A 21,795-nucleotide genomic window follows, 5' to 3' on the forward strand; every position below is an offset into this window, starting at 1 on the left:
CACGCAGACACTGTCTTGCATTTATTCACACAGAGGAATTAAGAATCCGTACAAATAATGAACATTGCTTTAAATACAAATAAATAGCTCTGGTTTCTAAAGGAAACAACTCTAGATAATTCAAAGTTATGTATTTTCTAAGTTCCTATTAAAAATAGACTATTTTGCATTAAGTAAGTCCTACTCCACCATAACCTTTGAGGACGTTAAGGATAAAATGGTGAATTCTGTAATCTAAGAAGTCACCAGAAAAATGGGAGGTGATGGTCCCACCTCTCTGAACTATCCCCCAAATGGAAGGAGAGTTACTTGCATCGCAGACAGAGCTAATAAATGCAGAAAGTATTTAATATCTAAAGATATCTAAAAAGATTGACCTTGGGGAAGGGGATGAGAGTTTTCTCTGAACCAGTTCTATGAACTTTGAAACCTCACTATGCTCAAGATTTGGTTCAAGTGTCATAAACTCACCTATGCTCACAGGAAGACTTGAATTCCTAGAATGAAAGCTTCCTCTTGCTAGGGCCGAGGATGGTAATGCATCTGTCATCACTAGGGATTAAGACCATTTACCTGGTAAAGATGCAAAGGTGCTGCCCAATGCAACAGTCCCATCAACCCGGCACCAAGAGGACCAAAACCGCTGACAGAAACACACTCCCAGATCCATTCGTTTATTTTTCTCTCTCCGCTGTTGCATTTAAAATACTCAAACTGGGAAAACCTACCCGAGCCAGAGAGTATGTTTTACAAAGGAAGAATCATTTTAAAGTCATGCGGTCTTTCCAGCCTTTAAGAACGACACAATTCATGAGCTCATTGCAATCTTGATGCCAGAGCAGGGCCTGCTCTGCGGACTTCCTGCGTCCACCGCGTGTCCCCTCCTCACCCGGCACAAGACAGTTCAATTTCTCCTACTCAGACCCCTACATAATTATTAATAAATAGTATCCTTGACAGAGATCGATATAGCAATGTTTAGATTTTCAGAGAAAGTTTGCTTTCCTATTTAGACTGACCATGATACAATTCCAAATAGAACATACTCATGCTATAAAAAACAATCTCATGCAATATGCGCAATTGTAAAAGTCCCACGTTAATAACAACATTTGGCATGTAGAAGGCAGAATTATTTAGATTTTTAAAAAATGATCACTCAAGAGTCAAAGCTGGGTTTCTGAACAGAATTCGTTGTGGTATCAAATGCTGGATCTGATTCTACGGTTTTGTTGACGCGAACAACTTAAAGATGTACACCGTGTTTTCCTAACAAGATTTTGAAACAAGAACCATAATTCTTAAACAGATTACCACAACTTTTGTTCAAAGAATCGGCTCCCTTTTGCCAAGAACTTTTTCTTTTTTAGTCTAGTTGGAGGGATGGATTTCCATAATAAATTCTGGAACAACGGTTCTCAACATGATTCAGAGTTTCTCACTTCCCTCCCTCTCTCTTACTTTTTCTTTATCTTGTAAGGACGTTTGAGCACAGAAAAATGCTCCACTTTTTTTTTTTTTCTTTCTTCAAAAAGATGGATGTTAATAGATTTAGTTTCCGGATTTAAATGTTATTTTTTATGTCTGCCTTTCTCCCTGGCATACTATATAATGTTTCTGGAGTTACAAATCCAAACACACCAGCCAACTAGAGCATCCCAATGTTCCAATCACAATTTTGGATACAATCCTATTTATTCTGGATGACGCTCAATTCCACACATACTTCAGGGAAGAAACATCCATGAGAACATCCAAAAATGTTACGCTACCAAACATTAACAGTGATTGTGCTCTGTTGGGTAGTACCATTCACATCTACAAAGTACAAAGGCAGAGGATTTCAGGTGTGAAGACCAATTGGCTTTTGCTGCTACAATAATTCATAACCATCATCTTCGAGATTTCCAAGCTGTTCTAGAATAAGGAGTAGTCCTTTTTTTATCTGGAGGCTTAAAGTAGGAATAAACAGGTGCTGCTGGATACTCTGCGTCAGGATTTTCTGCCATCATTTTCAGCTTGGCTTCAATGGCTTTTATCTTAGCAGTGACACTAGAAAAAGGACAGCAGAGGATCAGAGCGGGCCTGAGTGCATTCTGAAAATACTCGCGTACTTTATCTTCCTTGTGTCTTTTTTGGCGGATCAGAGAAGCAACAAGATACTCAAATATGAATATGCGAATATTTCACATAAAACACACACACAATAACATTTTAAGAAAAAGATCAGGGCTGCCTCGGTGGCTTAGTCAGTTGAGTGTCCAACGATTTTGGCTCAAGTCACGCGTGATCTCGTGGTTTGTGAGTTCAAGCTGTGCGATGGGGCTCTACGCTGACAGTGTGGAGCCTGCTTGGGATTCTTTCCCCAATCCCCACCCCTCCTTCCCTCACACGCACTCTCTCTCAAAATAAAGAAATAAATGTTAAAAAACAAAAATAGAAACAGAAACGATCAAACCTGAACCATCTATTAAATTTTTACCAAAAACCCAGACACTGTTAGGAGTATATCACATATGGCTACATTTAATCTTCAGACACACACACTGTTTGACGCTGTAGGGCCTGGCAGATAGTAGGCACTCAAATAATTCATAGAGAAATTGAAAGCAGGGTCTTGTATGAATGAATAAACAAAATGTGGTATTAGATCACATTTTGGAATATTATTCAGCTTTTAAAAGGAAGGGAATTCTGACATAATGCCACAACATGGATGAACCACGAGGACATTATGCTAAGTGAAATAAGCTTGTCACAAAAAGACAAATATGGGATGATTACACTTGTATAAGGTACTTAGACTAATCAAAATCAGAGGCAGAAAGTGGCACGGTGGTTTCCAGGAGCTTGGGGGAGGTGGGAATGGGAAGTTATTACTTGATGGATATAGGGTTTCAGTTCTACAAGATGAAAAGAATTATGGGGAATGATGGTGGTAATGGTTGTACAACATTACAAATGTATTTAGAATCACTGAATTGTACACTTCAAATGGTTTAGATGGTGGGGTGCCTGGGTGGTGCAGTCGGTTAAGTGTCTGACCCTTGGTTTCAGCTCAGGTTATGATCTCATGGTTTGTGAGTTCAAGCCCTGCAGCTCCGGCCTGGGATTCTCTTTCTCCCTTTCTCCCTCTCTCTCTGTCCCTCCTCTGCTGTCTCTCAAAATAAATAAACTTAAAAAAAAAAAAAAAAAAGTAGACCAAGACTAGGTCAAATAGAGTTAAAAAAAAAAATGGTTAAGATGGTAAATGCTATTTTATATGCCTTTCACCATGGTTAAAAAAAAAAAAATTGGAAAAAAAATTCGTGTAAGATCGAAAACATTATAAGGTGGGTTATACTCATTTTGCAGATGAAAAAACTGAGGCACAGAAAGGTTAACTTGCCCAATATTCTTTAGCTAGTAAGCAGTAGAGATTTGAACACAATTGGATTCAAGAGCCCATGCTATTAACTACCACATTGTACCATTTTTTGAATCACTGAGTAATAATGGAAGAAACACCTTGGAAATCCTACAAAATCTCTTTTTACTAATAAATGTGTGTTTATAAATTCAATCATTTATGGAGTTACAATGAGCCAGGCACTGTGCCCAGAGTTTTACTGATATTGTGTCTAATCCTTGTGATAACATCCATGTTTTACAGATAAAGAAATGCAGGGAGGTAGTAACTTGCCCAGGGGTCACACAGCTAACAGACTGCACGGCCAGGATTCAAACCCAGTTTGTTATCACCCAAACCCCTGCTCCTTCCTCTCCATCAGGTTGGGAGCTGCACAGCCCTGTATCAGAGAGAAGGTGTGAGGAGACACTGCCCACGTTGGGAGGAATTCTCTTTGATGGAGGTCATTGCCATCCCTGGACCAGAATGCAAAGCACTCAGGCAGTGGATATTCTATGACCCCTGGTTTCCTTTCCATTTGCAAAGCGGTCAGTGATCTATAGTCAGGGAGACAGAAACCTGGAAGGGGATGTATACAATGGTCTTTCAGAAATCCTCAAAAAGTGTACATCTGCTCCTATATACTCATAACTTTATACGGTCAATGTAAAATTAAAACCCTAGGTTACAATAAAAAAGAACACCAAGGTATTACCAAGATGCATTCCAGCACCTTCTCCTCTCCATCAGTGGGATAGCCAGCTGTTTGTTCAGTAGGAGTCATCAAAAAGCAACCTTCTCTAATTAGGTATAGATGTTAATAGAAAGATGTAAGCTGAGGTTCTCTGGATAACAAAATAAATGGAAAACACTAGGCTGTTTAGTATAGACACAAACACTGAAAATAAAATTAAAGACATGCTCATTGTAACAGAGGACAGCAGACATTAATGCAGTGGTCTCCTCCCAACAGGAGTTAGATTTATAAAAACCTCCATGAAAACTGAGTTGTGATCATGGAGATTCAAACTTTATGGGGAAAATGGCATAGTGGATAGGGTTCCCAGTGAACCTACAAGAGTCATCATACTTTTTCTTTTTTTTTTTTTAATTTCTGGGAGCACAAAATAGTAAAAGAGGACAAAATTAAGAAATATCAATTATATTAACTATTATATTTAATATTTGTCATCGACATATTAAATATATTAAATGTTATAATATAAAAAATATAATTTACCAAATATTAAGTATTAAATATTTTAAGTGTAGTAATATTGTAAATATATAAAGCAGTGACATTAAATTAGTAACTATAAAATTAATTTACTGAATTTTGAAGTCCAGTAGACCTAGCTTTGACTCTGGAATCTGTTATTTGCTACCTGTGCCATCTTGACCAAGATATTTTACCTTGCTGAGTGTCAGTTTCCTCCGAAATAAAATGAGTGTTACAGTATTTTTACCGGCATTTTTATAATTAAGTGACATATGGCATGTGAAGTGTTCAGCACAGTGCCTGCTTTATAGTAAACTCAATAAATCCTGGCTATTGTTATTGTTAAAATTTCTCCCCAGGCTATAATGCAGGGGAAAAAAAACAACAAAAAAAACCCAAACAACAAAAACCCTCTACTTCTGCTCAACCATCCACTTAACTTCCCCTTTCTCCACCCAACTCTTCATTCCTTCTGTTTTGAATTAACTCCAAAGAAGTAACTGACAGTTTGTGCACACTAGAACCAACACAGCTACAGTCGCTGAAGTGGCCCAGAGAATCAACGAGCTGCACACTAACACTCTGCAGAAAGGAATTCACGGCTGGGGAGGAATTAGCATACGTATAATGACAAAGCCAGCAAGACTCAAGCCCTCATTAAAATGCTTGTTTTCAGCTTAAGGACTGTCTGACCGTGCCTGCGTATTCCCGCGCCAAGCACAATGGCTGGTACGAGGCAGGTATACGCAGCTGTTTTTGAGTGAATGAATTCTGTTAAGTCCGTGATCTTGGGGGTATGGAGGGAGAGGCTATTACGCGTTCTAGAGATTAACTGAACACATCTCTCAAAATGTCAGAAGTTGACAGGTTCTATTACAAACTAAGAGTCTAAAGGTCCACTGAAGTACGAATGAAGGCTTGGAACGAAGCAGTGGCTCACGCTCTCGAATTCTTGTTTGTGTCCTTCTATCGCACCCCATCTTACCTCAGGTTAGACTGAGTGGGCTCAGTGCTGGAGGACGGCTCAAGACTGATAGGAAGGATCTTATCATTCTTGTTATGATCATATCTCTGAAAGAAAAAGGGAAATCACTTCACTTGAACAAAAACCAGCCCTTTACTATAGTGCATAAGTTCAAAAACTCCAACCCCATCAGTGTACCGTTGGCATATTTCTAGACAATCTTCGGACTGCTTTACATTTAGAACCTGTGCAAAACTCCACACAGGTTTGGCCTAAAAGCTACAAATTTAGAAAAAGAAGTTTAAAAGAAGCTTCCTATCTAGCCACTAGTCTGCCTTATTTGGTAGGGAAAGAACTTCAACTTTCAAATTCACAGATGGTACAAATACACAATAGGAGTCCCCTTTTACATCCTCTTACAGTATTTATTTTGCTTTACTCAAAACACTTTAAAATTTTGCTAGATTTCTGCCAAGTACCAAGCATAACATTCAACTCTCAACAGGTCTGAGTGGAGAAGAAAAGTAGCAATAAAAGCTTCCAGCCATGGATACAGAAAACATCCTATAGCAAAAGAACAGTTTAATTTGATGTCAGATAATTATACACCCTTGTAAAAAGTAAATTAAATATTAAAGAGCAATCAGGCCCTCTGGTCAAAGACTTATAGGAGAAGAGAACTGCAAGGCACAGAGATTCTTAAACGAAAGATGGCAACAGAGGATGATTTCTCTTGCGTGTCTTTTCAATGAGACACAGAATGAGAAAATGACAGCCAGTCTGGCAAATGAGACTTGATTTTCTTTTGAGTAAAAAAGCATTTGGTAACTCTCCCCGTTGTTTCTATGTTTAAGGCAATGTGTCCTAGAAATTGAGAAGGCTCTGTGATTACCTGAGATACTCAGAAGGATACAAAGTGTTGGAGCTCTGTTTTTCAGTCTGGACATCCAGCTCCAAAGTTTAATTTCTGTGACTCTTTACTGGGAAGCTTGATGGGTAGGGGGCCTCTGATCAAAAGCCGTGCTCCTATAGCTAAAGACTGGAGCTCTAATTTTAACCGCTACGGATCTTGTTGCAGGCAGGTCTGTAAACACCCCACCACGAAGGAAGCAACTCAACTCTTGGGATTGCTCTGGTCCACATCCTTCTCTACCTTTGTGGCAGGTAACACAGAATGCCATTCTTTTTTTTCTTTTTTTTTTTTTTAATGGTAATTATCTTTTCCAGTGCATTTTTCCAAGAGACCAACTATAAAGATGAACAAGGCCATTTGCCACTTCTAGGGCCTTGGAGACAATTCAGACCCTGCAAAGTCCCACAAATAACTCTCAAACTCTCTGGAGTGATGAGATGCCAGGAATTTAAGCACTCATACAAACTACCCATTTCTCAAGCATTTAGAATAAACATATTCAAACTCTCCACAGAATGGAGAGGCTGGGAACAGTCTAATAATGCCTAAAGCAACTAATTTTAAAAATAAATGCATTTTTTCCTCCAAAGAACAACCCCCACCAAAAACATGATAGAGGTCTGAGTATACACATCAGCCACATGGAAAAATCAATCAAAAACAGAATCTGTGGGTATGTGGAGAGAAACAATGAAGGAACTTAATCCCTCCTGAGATGTTTCTCAAAAGAAAAATCTGGCAACACACATGGTAAGTACAAGTAGGAGACCAAAGTATGCCTGCTCCAGATGTGAAGAGGCTGGGATGCAAACGGGTAAGTGGACAACGGTCTTTTGGAAAACTCCTTAGGGTGAGCTTGGTGTGGTCTTTCTAGCCCAGCAGGCTTACCTTGACTTGAGCATGTGCCCATCGCACCACCAGCTTCTTAGACAGAGCCAGCTTGCCATTGAGACACTGGATGGCTTGTTCCGCTTCCTGTGCAGGAAAGGGACAGATGTTAGTCAAAAATTCATGTGCCTCATAGGGCCTCACCAGCTTTGAAGGCTGTGATTCCAACCGGACTGCTTCTGATAAACAACTGGCAAAGGATTTACAATATAAATTAAAAAAAAAAAAAAAAAAGGCACGATAGCAGAAAGGGTGTGAGTTTTATAAAGTTGGTCAAACAGAAACGCCAATCCTGGCTCTGCCAATTACTGGCAGTGGGATAGCTGGCAGGTCCCTCCCTTAAGCTCTGTGAATATTAGCTTCTTTATCTCTGAAACGTGGACACTACTACTTGTTCCTCACTGGTTGGAGGGAGGAGGAAGAGTACATGTAAAGAAAGCATGGAGCACGTGGTAAGCACTCAACCACTGTTAGCGCGTTGTTCTTATCAGGGGATACCTTTCTATACACTTCTGTCGGCGAGGACCCACTGTGCTAGGAAATCTACCGGAACTATACCCCAGACGAGGGCTTACACTCCCTGGATCCAAAGTGAGAAACAGTAATGGCTTCAAAGGATACGGGAGTGAAGGAAACTAGGCCGGAAAAAGCAGGAGTGAGTCAAAGAGCCTGTGAGCAAGGTATTTGTGTGAGCCAATCTATGCACCTGGTTTTGGGAGCCAAAAGTTCCCTGACCCTTTCCCCATCAGATACGGGAGAAACAAAGTTAAAAGGAATTCCTGAAGCTGGATTAAGAGTCACTCTAGGACATTCCCAGGAAGCCTGGTCGTACTTTTCCATCCTGCCAAACCTTCTCTGCCCCATTTGTATCCCTGAGGCATTCAGCCAAGTGTAACCCACATCTACCAGGGGGTGAAGAAGCTCTTAAGGAACCGGAGCAGGAACAAGAGTGGATCTGACACTGCAGTGTAATACCACCAGGCATTCCAGTCTGGTTTTACTGGTGATTCTCTTGTTCCTCCAGAGCTCGCCAGCATGACAGTCAACAAACACCTGAGTGTTCACTATGTGTCAGCCATTGGACAGTCACTGACATCCTCGCTTACCAGTTAGAGAGACAGATAAGAGACATTTTATTCTCCTTTTTAGTTTCATCTAGGGAATTAGAATTCACATGGCATTCTCTATTAATTCTGCAGCATCGGCAGTAGTAAGGAGATAAATGTTTTAAAAAATTTTTCCTATCTTTGTATGTCATTTCAAAGTTTGTGTATTCAACAATATTAAATGCCAACTGTATTTTCCTATGTACCCTCATCTATTCTCTCAACTTCCTGTAAGCAAAGGAGGGTATTTTTAATCCCCATTTTTAAATGAAAACTGAGCCAAAAGAGGTCAAGAGACTTGCCCAAAGTTCATAAATAAAAGAGCCAGCAATAGAAGCTAGGCTTTGTAATTTGTAGTCCAGTGTTTTAAAACCACCATCTATCCCCACCATGACCACTGATTTTAATTGTCTGTAAGAATGCTCATCACACTCTATCATTAAGGAAGAATAAAGTATTTAAAAATGCTAACCATACGCAGCATTTTTTTCACTTCCCTCATTTAGAATAGCAATGTATCTCTTAGTGCCTGTCTCATTTGCAAAAGTTAGAGGAGATGGAAAGCACCCCCAGCACCGATAAGGACAAATGACACTCTCATATAGTCTCAGAGCGTACGGATACATCATTGCTTGAAGGCAACTGGCAGTCGTATCAAGAAAAAATATGCGTGGCCTTTGTTGATAGCATTCAGTTTCCATGTATACAGTAAACGTGAAAATAACTAGAGGTATGAAGATATTCACTAGCATACTGTTTACACTTGTGAATCACTGGGGACAACCTAAACAGCTAATAACTGGGGATTAGTCAAATAACTTATCATACACTCCTACGATGAGATACTGTGTGGTCATCAAAAATGATGTTGAGTTACATACAACAAAATATATAAACATTAAAGATCTACATCAGTGAATTTTTAAAAAAAATTTTTTTAACGTTTATTTTTGAGACAGAGAGAGACAGAGCATGAACGGGGGAGGGTCACAGAGAGAGGGAGACACAGAATCTGAAACAGGCTCCAGGCTCTGAGCTGTCAGCACAGAGCCCGACGCGGGGCTCGAACCCACGGACCGTGAGATCATGACCTGAGCTGAAGTCGGACGCTTAACTGACCGAGCCACCCAGGCACCCCTACATCAGTGAATTTTTACATATAAACAGCCACACTGGTGAAACCACAGTATCATGATACAGAATGTTTTCTGGATGTGTAGTAGAGGACAGAAAATTTTTAATAGACTTTGAGCGGTAAACAGGATGATATGACCTTATTTGAGTGCTCTAAGCTCTATACGTGTATATGCATGTGTGAATGTAATGAAAGAAGAGACTAGAAAGATCTAAATAGTAACAAGAAAACTAAATATTAACCAGACTAAATATTAACAAGTATTATTTCTGGGTACTGGGCTGATAAGGGAAGTCACGTCATCTATATTTTCATCTGTAATTAATATGTACTACTTTTATAAGAAGAAAAACATCCAAATACAGTATTATTGAAACAATAACCAGGCAATGTCCTTCCATATGGCTACTAAAGTTATAGAGAATACTAACCAGTATCTCTGTATTTAATAACGTTCAAATTCAATTTCTTTATCAAGCCACGTCCACTTAAAGGATACAATTTTACTGCAAGAAGATACATGTGTATATCATGCTCTCTTCCTCCATATATATTCAAATCTGTACGCATTTGTTCTGAGACACTGAGAAGAAGGGTACATTTTTAAGAAATCAAAATAAAAGAGTTTGTGGGTGGCTCACCACACAGAGGGAGGGCTTCTGCACCACGGGGCAAAACTATTGAAAGAAAAGGAGGCTTTGTTGGCCTGCCACTAAAGGAACAAACAAACCAGAACAGGGAGGAGGATGTCCATGTGCTTAATGTGGGCACCCCAAAGCATCTGGTCAGAAAAGTAGGTCAGCCGCCTCAGACCGCGAGCCTGGGGAGGGTCGATTTTGAAAGCCGTTCACCCGTTCGTTTACCGAGGGTCTCCTTTGGGACTCAGGGCGAGGCACAGAGGGGTGAGTCCAACACGGCTCTTGCCCACAAGGCACCGTGACTTGTGCTCGGGGAGAGAGGACTAAGTAAGGAGGAGAGTATGGGAAGCACCGTGAAAGGGGAGAGGTTTCATTACCTGCTTAGTTTCGAAGTTGACAAAACAGTACCCTCGAGGCTGTCCCTCCAAAGCACCAGACTTGTGAAAGAGGAAGTCAAACTGCTTCACTGTGCCAAACTTCTGGAGGAGCTTGAGGAGGTGGTATCTGTAGAGAAAGGACAGCCCATGAGTACACTGGGAACTTGGATGGCCACTCTGGCTGAAGTGGGAGATAAAAGCAGGAGATGATTTACCCCAGGATAAAACCTTCCCCCCCCCCCCCCCGCCCCCCTGCCTTCTCCCAAACTGCTGTGTTAGTTTATTTGGCAAACAGACTTGTTTGCCTCTATTTGGAATGGGAACTAGAATTGTCATGGCTAAGCGTCTGTCCAGCACAAAAATACCAAACAAAAAACCACACCTAACAAACAGCTGTCTGGCCCAGAAGCACCATTTGTTTTTCTTTTGGAGAAAAGCTCAAAAATAGTGTCGATCTATTTATTTTTAATCTCTTGGCAATGAACTAGCATTTGTGAATAACTACAACTCCATCAGGAACACATACCCACACTCCAAAAGCCAAAGCCTACCTTATCTCAAAAATAAATAAAGTAACACACATTCACACAAACAAAAAAACAACTTTGGAAGACTTCTGTAATAGATTCCATAATTAATCATTAGCCCTGAATTGCACTCGTGAGAAACTCTGCCAAAAACCAAACCACAGCTAGAGGCACTTCCATACGTGCCTGTGAGTTTCAATCCCTGACGTGACTGAACGTTACGGACAATGTGGAACCACAGTGTGACCGAGGCTGGTCTCATACAGGGCAGGAGAACCTGGCCAGTTCTATAAATCACCCAGCTGTGGATAACTAATCAACCTCAGTTGTTTTCACACAGTTTATACCTTGGAGCACGGCCGATTAAAGAGTATTGATGGCCCAGGAAGACATTTTTTCCTGGTAGGAGGTTCACCCCAAGCTCTTGCTTGCCATTGTGCCCCTCATCCTCTTCTTAGATTCCTTTCTCTAACACTTATTTGGTTTCTATAGAGCTTTTAAGTTATTCAAACAGATGTGGCCTTAACAGGTTGCTGTGGCCAATCTCAATTCCGACTTCCTGTCATCTGATGTAAGGGTGAGACAAACCAACAGCTCTCCCGTTTCCTTTTCCTTTGGCCTTCCTCCTGGCATCCTCCACACTATTCAAATGGAGTCAAGGCTTTCTCTAAACAATGCTGTCCCTGTGATACTAAAAAGGTATCAGCCCACATGCTAAATCTGTTATTACTGGGAATTCTACCCCACAGGGAGTCAGTAGAGCTGTCGTTACAGCCACATTTATATTCACATTGTTTTCTAGGAGAAACTCATCAAGATTTTACTCTTGAGTAACAATCTCCTTTGGGAGGCAGAAAGATATGAAGGGGATCATAAGCTCTACATACTAAATTTGATACTAATGTACATCAACAAGCAAGCCCATTATCCTGGATCAGGTCCTGACACAATGGAGCAAGAAAGACATAATACAGGTCTTGCACTGGGGCAGGATGCAAGGATCCCAAGGCATACTGTGAACATTAATCTGGTCTTTAGACCTGTTTTGAAAGGGCAAGCAATTGTAACTCCCTAGTTTCCAAATTCTCAGCTCCCATCAGGAGACCTCAACTGCTAGGGAGGATGTCGGCGTGGATTCTCCAGAGGAAAAGGGAGACACCTCAAGTACAGATTTCTGGTTTTACTTGATTTTTGAGTAGGGGTACAACAAGGGTGAGCCTCTCAAATGTGCAGACAGATATGGGCTGGAAGAGTCTCCCCTGGGTCTTTTTTTTTTTTAACTTAGTTTTTATTTTTTTAAGTAATCTCTATGCCCAGTGTAGGGCTCAGACTCGCAACCCCAAGATCAAGAGTCTCATGCTCCACCGACTGAGCCAGCCAAGCACCCTTCCCCTGAGTCTTTAACTCACAGCTGCATCTTCCACTTAATATACTCATTCAAACCTCAACACTGTGCCAGTTGCCATGAATGGTGGGTCAAACCCATTTTTCTAAAAAACAATCTAAGGGCTGCTGTGGACCGGTCATCTTTTCATCAGCTCCATTCTGCTTAAAAGCAGGAAGGTAAGGCGATCGGCATTTCCTAGGAAATGAATTTTAATTTACTCAGAAAAAAAAAAAAAAAAAAGCCAACAGATTACTCTTTGAAAAGCTAACAAATACGTTCTGCCCGAGAAGTGCGACCTTAAGATTCCAGGAACATCTGCTTAGGTCTGTGTCTTTCAACTTCTCCAGGATTTCTTTCCTTGTTTGATAATTTCTTGAAATTATCGGAACACCGAAACAAAAGGAATGAAATGTTTACTATTTTGCTTCCTGGAGATGGCGACTGTGAGCTCTGATAGCGAAAAAAAGCCTGAAGAGTCTTGCTTTCACATCTGCAAGCACTTTCACGTGCTGCTGAAGTATGGGAGGGCTCACGACTCATCAGAGCCTTGCTTCACTTCATGAAATGTGGGGCCCTGCAACTTTCAGGAGCTAGTACACCAGTCCCAACATATTTCTGCAACTTATTGTTTTCTGTAATGGTCTTGAAAATGGCCTTCCTGCCTAGTGGCACAGAAGTAATTAGTCTACACAAATGTTAAAATAGACACCTAGACACCTACTACTTGTCAAAGACCGTAGTAGGCACTTGAACCATCCAGATGAATACAACCAGGTCCTGGCCTTCAAGGACCTCACATTCTGGTTAGAAGATAGAGATATGCAATCAAAAAACTGCAAAATGCTATGATACTTGCACACAGACGTATGTACATGAGCACACAAAGAGGCCCAACTGTGCAGGAACATGGTGGTTACTGAATATTATGTGCAAAGAAATAAAGGCGAAAGGGAATCTGCTTCATTGGAAGAGAGTAAGAGTAGGGCAGTTAAGAGATGAGCTGAAAGGCAGGCAGGGGACAGACTGTGAAGGATGTTGATGTTCTTAGTGAGGGAATTTTAATTTGATGCTGTAGGCAATGGGAAGCCAATGAAATGATATTTAAGACTGTTTTAAATGCATAATTTGTTTTAGAGAAAATTTTCTTTAAAACTTATAGAAATTACTATTTGCTGGGTCTTTATGTTCTATGCTATTAAATAGTATCACTGTGTTTCAAATTTAAGTAGCAAACAGTAAAGGCTGATTCGTGCAAACCAAGGCATTAAAAGAAAAGCATGAATCATGAAGGAAAAACAAGAATTAGCTGAGAAACACAGGTTTCTTTAGGGTTAAACACACATTCATGCGTGTACTCCCCTCTCGCATTCCAGTTCACTTCTGAAAGTCGGCCTCAGAAGGACACTTCCACCTGGATGGCTCTCCGCTGCTTTTAAGTTTACTTAGTATAACCCAGAATGACCTCCCCTCCAAACCTGATACCCTTTCCAGCTAGTCCACCAGTCAGTGTGGACATGATTCTCCATTTCTCAGGCAAGAAACATCAGGGTCATCTTCAACTCCTGTTCCCCTTCCATCCATCACGTTCTTCATCTCTCAGACTCACCTAGTGGCTTCCAAGTTCACGGTCTCTACCTGGGTGACAGATTGGCCTAGCTTCTGGCAGTCTTTCCTAGCTAATCTTCGGCATCAGTCTTTGCTCCTCCAACCCACTCTGCATACTGACGTCTCATTTCTCCACTAAAACATCACTTTCATGTTGTCAGCACCCTGCTTAACACCCCCAATAAGTCTCTTCTACAACAAATTCATACTTCTTGTCTGAGTCAATTTTAAAGACCCTGTATGCATCTGATAGAACTCCATCTATCCCACTGCTGCTTTCACCCTCATTTAGTATTCAACCTTCCTTTAGTCAAAAAGGTCCTCCTGATAGTCTGCTCACACATTCTTTCTTATTTCCACTTACACCTTCCATTTAGAATGCTCCTTCTTGTACAATTTTTGCTGGCTTTGTTTCTTCTCATATTTCTCCTCATGAATTACGTGGTGGCTATTGATTTGACTTTCTATGCAAAACATTTAATATTTGAAAAAGAAAGCCTGGATTAATCCTTTCAGAGGAAACCACAGTGTGGAAAATAGATAATGTCTAAGGACATTAACTTTTTTGGCTTCTCTGTTGCAGGCACTAGCAACGATATTTGGAAGTACTGTTTTTACCCTATGGTTAGACTGGGTCCCACGACAATTTAAAAGAAGTCCTTATATTTTAAAATTTAGAATAGGACACTTTAGGCTATGCTTGTTCAGTTAAATGGACTATTAGAATATCTGAGCAAGGAGCACTAAATTAGGTGATGGGAAATTAGTCCATGGCTAACTATTTCAGTATACTGAGTCACCTCACTTAACTCTTCCTGTCCTATAAAACAGGGAAAATATTATCTTTCTCCTTGCCTCACAAGGTTGTCATGAGCTTAAATAAGAGGAACTAATACAATATTAGAGCCAGAAAAAATGTTCACCCCGTTAGTTGAACATTCTCACTTTGTAGGTGAGAAATATGAGGTGTAATGAAGTTGGGAGGAATCAGAATAATGGAACCTGCTACCTCCACAAATCATACGTCATCATTCCCTTAAATCTAAATTCTACGACCTATTTAGTCATACAGGTATTCTTGGCAGCTAGCATAGCCAAGAATGCTATGGGGAGTACTGCAACCACAAAGTACTGAACACAAACCAATGTGAAGCAGGATATCAGAGTGCTAGACAGTCAGTTAGCAGTACACATTCCTCTCAGAGGAGACTGATGGGCGTCCCATGTAACTTGATCAGGACTCAGATTAGTAATAAGCACATACACATAAGACGACTCGAATTAATTATCAAAAAAACTGAAAAATTGAGTGGAAAAGTCTTTTTTTTTTTTTTAAACTGTCTCTGTTACCATTCATCACAGTAAATATACACTATAAATTGTCTTCTAACAAGAGGTGAGAGGCCATTTGTATAAGAGGAGCATTCAAATCAGTTTATAAGAGATCAGGAAGAGGGATGGTAAAGAGCAGGGGTATGTACAGGAAAGAGATAAGAGTGTGTTGAAAGGGGAAACAGCAGGAACTAGCAGCAATTTGTGGGTGGGATTTAATTATGAAAACTGGAGGACGCTCTGCAAACTTCTCTCAAGAATCATTAGTTTATTTTTTTTCCTTGTTTCATTTTTTATTAAAATTTAGTTATTTTGAGAGAGGAGAGAGCGAGCGAGCACATGTGCAAGTTGCGGGGTTTGAGGGGGCAGGGAGAGAGAGAATCCTAAGCAGGCTCCCACTGTCAGCGCAGAGCCTGGCGTGGGGCTAAATCCCACTAACTGTGAGATCATGATCTGAGCCAAGATGGAGTTGGGACGCTCAGCTGACTGAGCCACCCAGTTGCCCCATGAGTCATTAGAAGTTTAAAGATCTAGATTCAAATCCCTTCTGAGATTGAACTATAAGCCACGCACCCATATTCACGTAAGATACAACATGCAATCCTACAATGCCTGGAAATGACTGTATTTTAATAATTCATGTAGGCCCATCATTACCCACCTTGAGAGGAACAGGATCTAGAAGTTTATGTAACTCAAAAACTTGGAAGGAAATCACACATTTCCATAAGACCTACCTTACTAACATGCTAGGTTTCTTTGCTATAATTAAGTAAATTAAATGAGATAACGCTCAGCGTTTCATGCTAACCACAGCTACGACTGTCCTATCTTTAAAAAGAAATTTATTATTATTTAACCAGTGTGTTTGGCAGAGAAAATGTTTTGAGATAAGGAATCCATAGAAGAAAAACAATAGCAGGTGACAGAGAAGTGGGGAAGCCACAGGTAGGCCCCGCAAAGTCCTGATCTGCAGCTCAGTCCATGATGTCCACCTTTGGCCTGACATAAAAGGGGCAGAGATACCAGTGGGAAAGTTTTGATTCAATGTTTCTGTTAATGCTCTAACAGAAGAAAACATGGATATACTCTTAACTTCTGACATAAACTGAGGTGGTAGATGCCCATTTGAACTTTCCTATCAAGCAACAGGACACAATCAGAACAAGAGTCTCATTACGGTGAGTTGCAGCCAAAACAACGAACAGTGTTTCCACGTTCCGATTTCCATTCAGAGAAGCAGAGGTGGGAATGGAAACCACTCTGCGGAGCAACCCCTCACAGCCTGGCTTTTAGATGATGGAAACAGCTTTTCTGATCAACACTCATAATTGAGAGGCTGGGCTGATTCACACATTCATTCATCCTCAAAGCCATAAGCCATAAAGGGAACCAAAATAAATGCACAGTCCACAGTCCAGGGCCCCAGTGACCAAAGTAACATAATATGGGGACAACATATGTTAAAGGGCATAATTCCTAGAGGAACCTAAAGTTAATTTCATTTAGCTGATCTGAACTTCAGCAGAATTAAGAACTAAACTTTCTGTTACCATCCTGACCCATTAGTTCACATCCCTTTCCTCTCTCCCAGTCCCAATCCTATATACACCTCCTCTTATCCTAGACTCAAGTAAGCAGGTTCTCTTGTCTCCTCTCACCTTGCCTTTAACACTATTCCACAGGGAATGGCTTTTAGGACTGATGACATATTCCACGCCTGCTTTAAGCACTGATCCCACACAGCTGGATCTATTCACTCCTTACCATCCTGCCACCAACTACAGCCCTGTACCTACTGAACAACTGGGGGAAGGAAACACCTCTTAATTCTCTCCTGCTAAGAAAGTACTTTCCACTATAATGGCCACAATGGAAAGAGTGGGGAGTCAGGACAATTTAATTAGTTGTGTTACCCCGGGCAAGGCACTTCTGTGTTTTGGATCTCAGTTTCCTCTACTGTAGGATAAGAGACCTGGGTCCTATCAGAGGTTTTCAAGTGTGCTCCATGGAGTCCTGTAACATGGAGTCCTCTAACTGACTGCCAAAGAAAGGGTGGCAGTTGCCAAAAGGCTTTGGGGGGACCTCTTCCCCACTTTAATCAGCACAGCTCTGAGCTTGTATTTTATAAACAGGTTCTGATTACTTTAAGACAAGGTTCCTCAGATTTAAAAAGTTTGAAAACTGCTTAGTGTGGTACTTGGCACAAATAGGCACTTGGCATACAGTAGGCACCATACCATTTAGTGAATGAATGAAAACCAAAGGGGCTGACGTGATTGCTAAGATGCCTTCCAGCTCTGACCTTCTATGGTTCCATGGCTGCTTAACATGAATTACAGCCAAGCGGTACCCTCTGCCCGTTGGTGAAGGTACTGAGATGTCTGCTGGTTCCCTCATTTTGAGAAATAAAAGTATGCTGTGGCTTGATTCTAGAAAATAATGTCCTGTAGTCACTGGGTACAAGGATTCAAATTGGTGAAAAAAAAAAAGAACATCTTTGGCAAGTAAGAAAAATGAAGTATATGTTTTAAAGAATACCCACGTCTGTGTTCTTGCAGAACAGTCCAAATATAAGAAAAATGTCAACATAACAGGTTAATAACAAAAGCATGTACCCTTCAAAGGTAATTAAAACATAAATAAAAGGGCGAAAATATATCCTACATCTCTTGAAAATTCTTCTGAACACCACCACTACAAACATCCCAGTTTTGTAGGCAACAAATTAAGATGACTTAGACTCACTCTGTGATCTTGGGGTCCAGGTTGCCAATCCATAACCGGTGCCCTTCCTGTAGGGAACCCTCTGAAAGGATGGATGCGTTCTCCAGGGGAAGAGTTTTGGTTTCTGCTTCCATCAATCTCTATGAAATACTAAAGAAAACGTGAACATTCAGGCAGGAGAGGAGCAGCAGTGTGTGAACAGGAGACTTCAAATTCAATTCAACAAACATTTATTCAAGGAGGGCAAGCCCTGGGCAGTTCTTCAAAGGCCTCAGTTATTCCACAACCAGGGCCCCAGCACCAGTTCCCTTGGGACAGCTCCTCTGGCAGCCAGAGTGCAAGAGCTTCCATTTAAGGTGAAAGGGGTGTGGTTCTGCGTGCAGACACTAAAGTTTTCCTCTTTTGAAGCCAGAGGCCGACTGGGCGGGAGGCCAAAGTCTTTATTACTACATGATACTCCAGTTCAAAAACTGTCACCCAAAATAAGTCTTGGAAACCACCAGAAAGAGAGTCTTAATGGCACTGAGGGAGATGGGTGGGAAAGTGCAGTTATACGTCTCTTCCTCATGGATGAGGCAATACAGGAAATTTAAAGCTATAGATTTAGGAATCAGAACTGGGTTTGAAAGCAGGCTGTGTCACTTGGTGAATTGCCAGAACATTCTAGGCCTCTGTTCCCTCATATACACTATGAATGGAAATAACAGTTTTTATCTTACAGGGCTGTCGGGAAGACTAAAGATAATGCATGAAAAATCATTAAACTGCATCAACAACAGTAAGCAATCAATCAATGTTTGCTAGTATCATGTTTAATAGTTTGGAAGAGACTCAGAGAAGAGACTAACTTCCTCCTAAGTCATTCCAGTTGCACGCTTACTAGCTGCGTAACCTTGTGCAAGGTACTTAGCCACTTGTGCCTCAGTTTCCTCATCTGAAAAGAGAATGACCCTTCACAAAAGTTGTGCAGATTCACTGAGTTAACACACTCAAAGCATTAAGAACAATGTATGGCACCTGAGGAGTTTTCAATGAATGTTAGCTTAAATTATCACTAGTCTTCGATCTGGAAAGGACTCATCTCACAACCAAAAAAGGAGGCTGAGGGTTATGATGGAGACAGTAGTGGCAAGAGAAAAAACGCTGGTGTCAGAAGACCTGGTTTCCAATTTTGGCATTTCCATTGGAAGTCACTTCTTTCTAAGCTTGTTTCCTCATCTCTACATATGAAACCTTGCCCTGCTTGTAACTTAAGGGTGCTGAGAAGGCCAAAAATGAGATGACAGATGTAAAGCAAAGCTTTAACAAATATATCATGTGGTAGAGAAAGAAAAAAAGGGCTGGGAAGATGGCAGGCTGTGCCAGACTTTACAACTCCTTGCTCTAGGAAACAGATACTATGTAACCCGAAGTGCCTCAGAGGATAGTGCTTGTAGGAACGGTCTTAAAAACAGCAGATGACATACACTGATCACTGCCATTACCTCTTATTCATCTCAGCACAGCCCATGAAGTCTGGTACACAGTGGGTGCTAAGTTATTGTTAATAACGTGTTTATCCAGCCCCTCACGTGAGGGTATTATTCTACCTTTCCCACTCACGTCTTCAATGTGCTCAACAAAGTGTGACAAGCAACTGCTAACTGCTAAGCCCATGGCTATGTGCTGAAAAAAGAGAAATGAATAAGCTTGTAGTTCTTGCTCTTACCTCCTGAGAGAAAGGTGAAACACACAGAAACAGAATCCTAGGAGTGGAAACAGACCAGGAGAAGCATTCTGTATTCTCTGTGCTTTCCTATCCTCCTATTTTCCTACAGATCATTCATTCATTCCAAAAAGAAAAACTGAGCTTCTATTTCTAGGCATTGTCTAGGACAAAGCAGTGACCAAATAAGCTCTCTGTGCTTGGAATGCTCATGGTTTGGAGGAGGGGCGGGACAACACAAACACAAGATAAATAAACAAGGTATAATTAGCCACAGAGCTGCAAACACAATTTAGTAAGGTGATCTGACATGGAGACTGGGGTTGGACTACTTCAGCATCAGTGGAGAGGGAAGTCCTCTCTAAAAGAGACAACATTTGGGGCGCCTGGGTGGCGCAGTCGGTTAAGCGTCCGACTTCAGCCAGGTCACGATCTCGCGGTCCGTGAGTTCGAGCCCCGCGTCGGGCTCTGGGCTGATGGCTCAGAGCCTGGAGCCTGTTTCCGATTCTGTGTCTCCCTCCCTCTCTGCCCCTCCCCCGTTCATGCTCTGACTCTCTCTGTCCCAAAAATAAATAAACGTTGAAAAAAAAAATTAAAAAAAAAAAAAAAAAAGAGACAACATTTGCGATGACACTTCAATCATAGGACCTTCTCGGATTTTCTCATGTCTGAAAACAGGAATACCCACTACTACTTAATATGACAAAAGGGTAGCATGTTTTAGTGGCAAGAGTGTGGGATACGGGGCTGAAAGATCTGTATTCAAATCCTGGCTTTGGCACCCAGTTATTGTGTGACTTTAGCTAAGTGTCTTTCCAGAAAAGCTTTTCCTAAGAGTAGAGCCATAGCCACCTTTTCTTTCTGTATACTGCTCGTTCAACGTTATTTACTATTCTATTTTCTGTTTCCCTCACCAGAATGTAAGCTCCTGGAGGACCTTCCTATCCTGGACATAGTTCCATTCACAGCATTTAGTACACTGCCTGGTGCTCAATATTAACTGAATGAATGAACGGGACTCCACTTGGAACCTCATTTTCTTCTTCCTTTCTAGAATGGGCACGATTATCCCTAACTCATGGGTCGTGGAGGGGTTTAAATAAGAGTATCTGTGACAGTTTAGCACTGGGCCTTTTGTAAAAGCGTAATAAGATCAAGATGTCATGCGACCATTAAAATCTTTTAGGTTTGCAATGGCGACAATCCCCTAGATTAACAGAGTTCACAAAAAACGCTTGTTACATCTATCCTCGCAAACTGCAGCCGCCTGGAAGGCAAGAATAATCCTACAGGGAATAAAGTCCAGAGAAGCAAAGCCACTTGTCCCTAAAGCTAAGGGTAATGGCAGGGTCAAGCCTGGAACCCCGGCTTCCCGATTCCTGGCCGCGAATTCCCAGATGCAATGGGTCATCTCTCGGATTGTTATTTCCGGGCTAGCGGCGGGACAATCCGGGGCGGGGCCTGAGAAGCCGTCTTGCTAGGGCAGCCTCCTCTACGAGCCCCTCGCGGGGTCGGCGCTCAGGTGCAGAGGCGCCTCGCGGCGGGACTCACCTCGTGGCCTCGGCGTCGTCCCCTCGGCTCATGCCCCAGAAACAGGTCCCGACCCCGCAGCCCGACGGCCCTCCAGGCGCGTCCACCTCAACGTCGCCCGCTGCCAGGCCGTCCGTGACGCGCTACGCCTGCGCCGCCGCGCCGCCCCGTGACGTCATGGCGCCCGCGCCGCCGCCGTCTCCGCGGTCGCGTGTGTCTTTTCCTAGTAGCCTGGGCGAAAGCTGGTGAGTGGCCTCTGCACGGCCTCGAGTCGCGCGCTGGATCCGGGTGCCAGAGACCTCTACTCAAGCATCTCTGGGGAAGCTGAGGGAGTCTGATCACCGTACCCTGACC

The 21,795-nt window shown here is 41.8% G+C and overlaps 2 protein-coding genes across 11 annotated transcripts in view; one reads left to right on the top strand and one right to left on the bottom strand.

Moving 5' to 3' along the window:
* On the bottom strand, positions 1-21,575 carry RBM18 (RNA binding motif protein 18). The gene is made up of 6 exons (XM_040482223.1): positions 21,463-21,575; positions 18,228-18,356; positions 10,629-10,755; positions 7,373-7,459; positions 5,593-5,678; positions 1-2,052 (listed from the first exon to the last, which is right to left on the bottom strand). Exons 2-6 carry the CDS (start codon positions 18,338-18,340, stop codon positions 1,893-1,895), a joined length of 573 nt encoding a protein of 190 aa, XP_040338157.1. The 5' UTR covers positions 18,341-18,356; positions 21,463-21,575; the 3' UTR covers positions 1-1,892.
* MRRF (mitochondrial ribosome recycling factor) overlaps positions 21,449-21,795 on the top strand; it is a 60,881-nt gene continuing 60,534 nt past the window's right edge. For 4 of the 10 annotated variants that reach the window (XM_040482211.1, XM_040482212.1, XM_040482218.1 and 1 more), the window contains exon 1: positions 21,450-21,686. In XM_040482211.1, coding sequence (XP_040338145.1) covers positions 21,493-21,686 — 194 coding nt within the window. In that variant the 5' untranslated portion in view covers positions 21,450-21,492. Of the gene's footprint in view, positions 21,687-21,795 lie in introns of all 10 variants that reach the window. The other 6 variants (XM_040482210.1, XM_040482213.1, XM_040482209.1 and 3 more) reach the window with 5 other exon arrangements.

Source organism: Herpailurus yagouaroundi, unplaced genomic scaffold (assembly GCF_014898765.1).
Source record: "Herpailurus yagouaroundi ecotype Mexico unplaced genomic scaffold, PumYag 160, whole genome shotgun sequence".
Taxonomy (NCBI): Eukaryota; Metazoa; Chordata; class Mammalia; order Carnivora; family Felidae; genus Herpailurus; species Herpailurus yagouaroundi.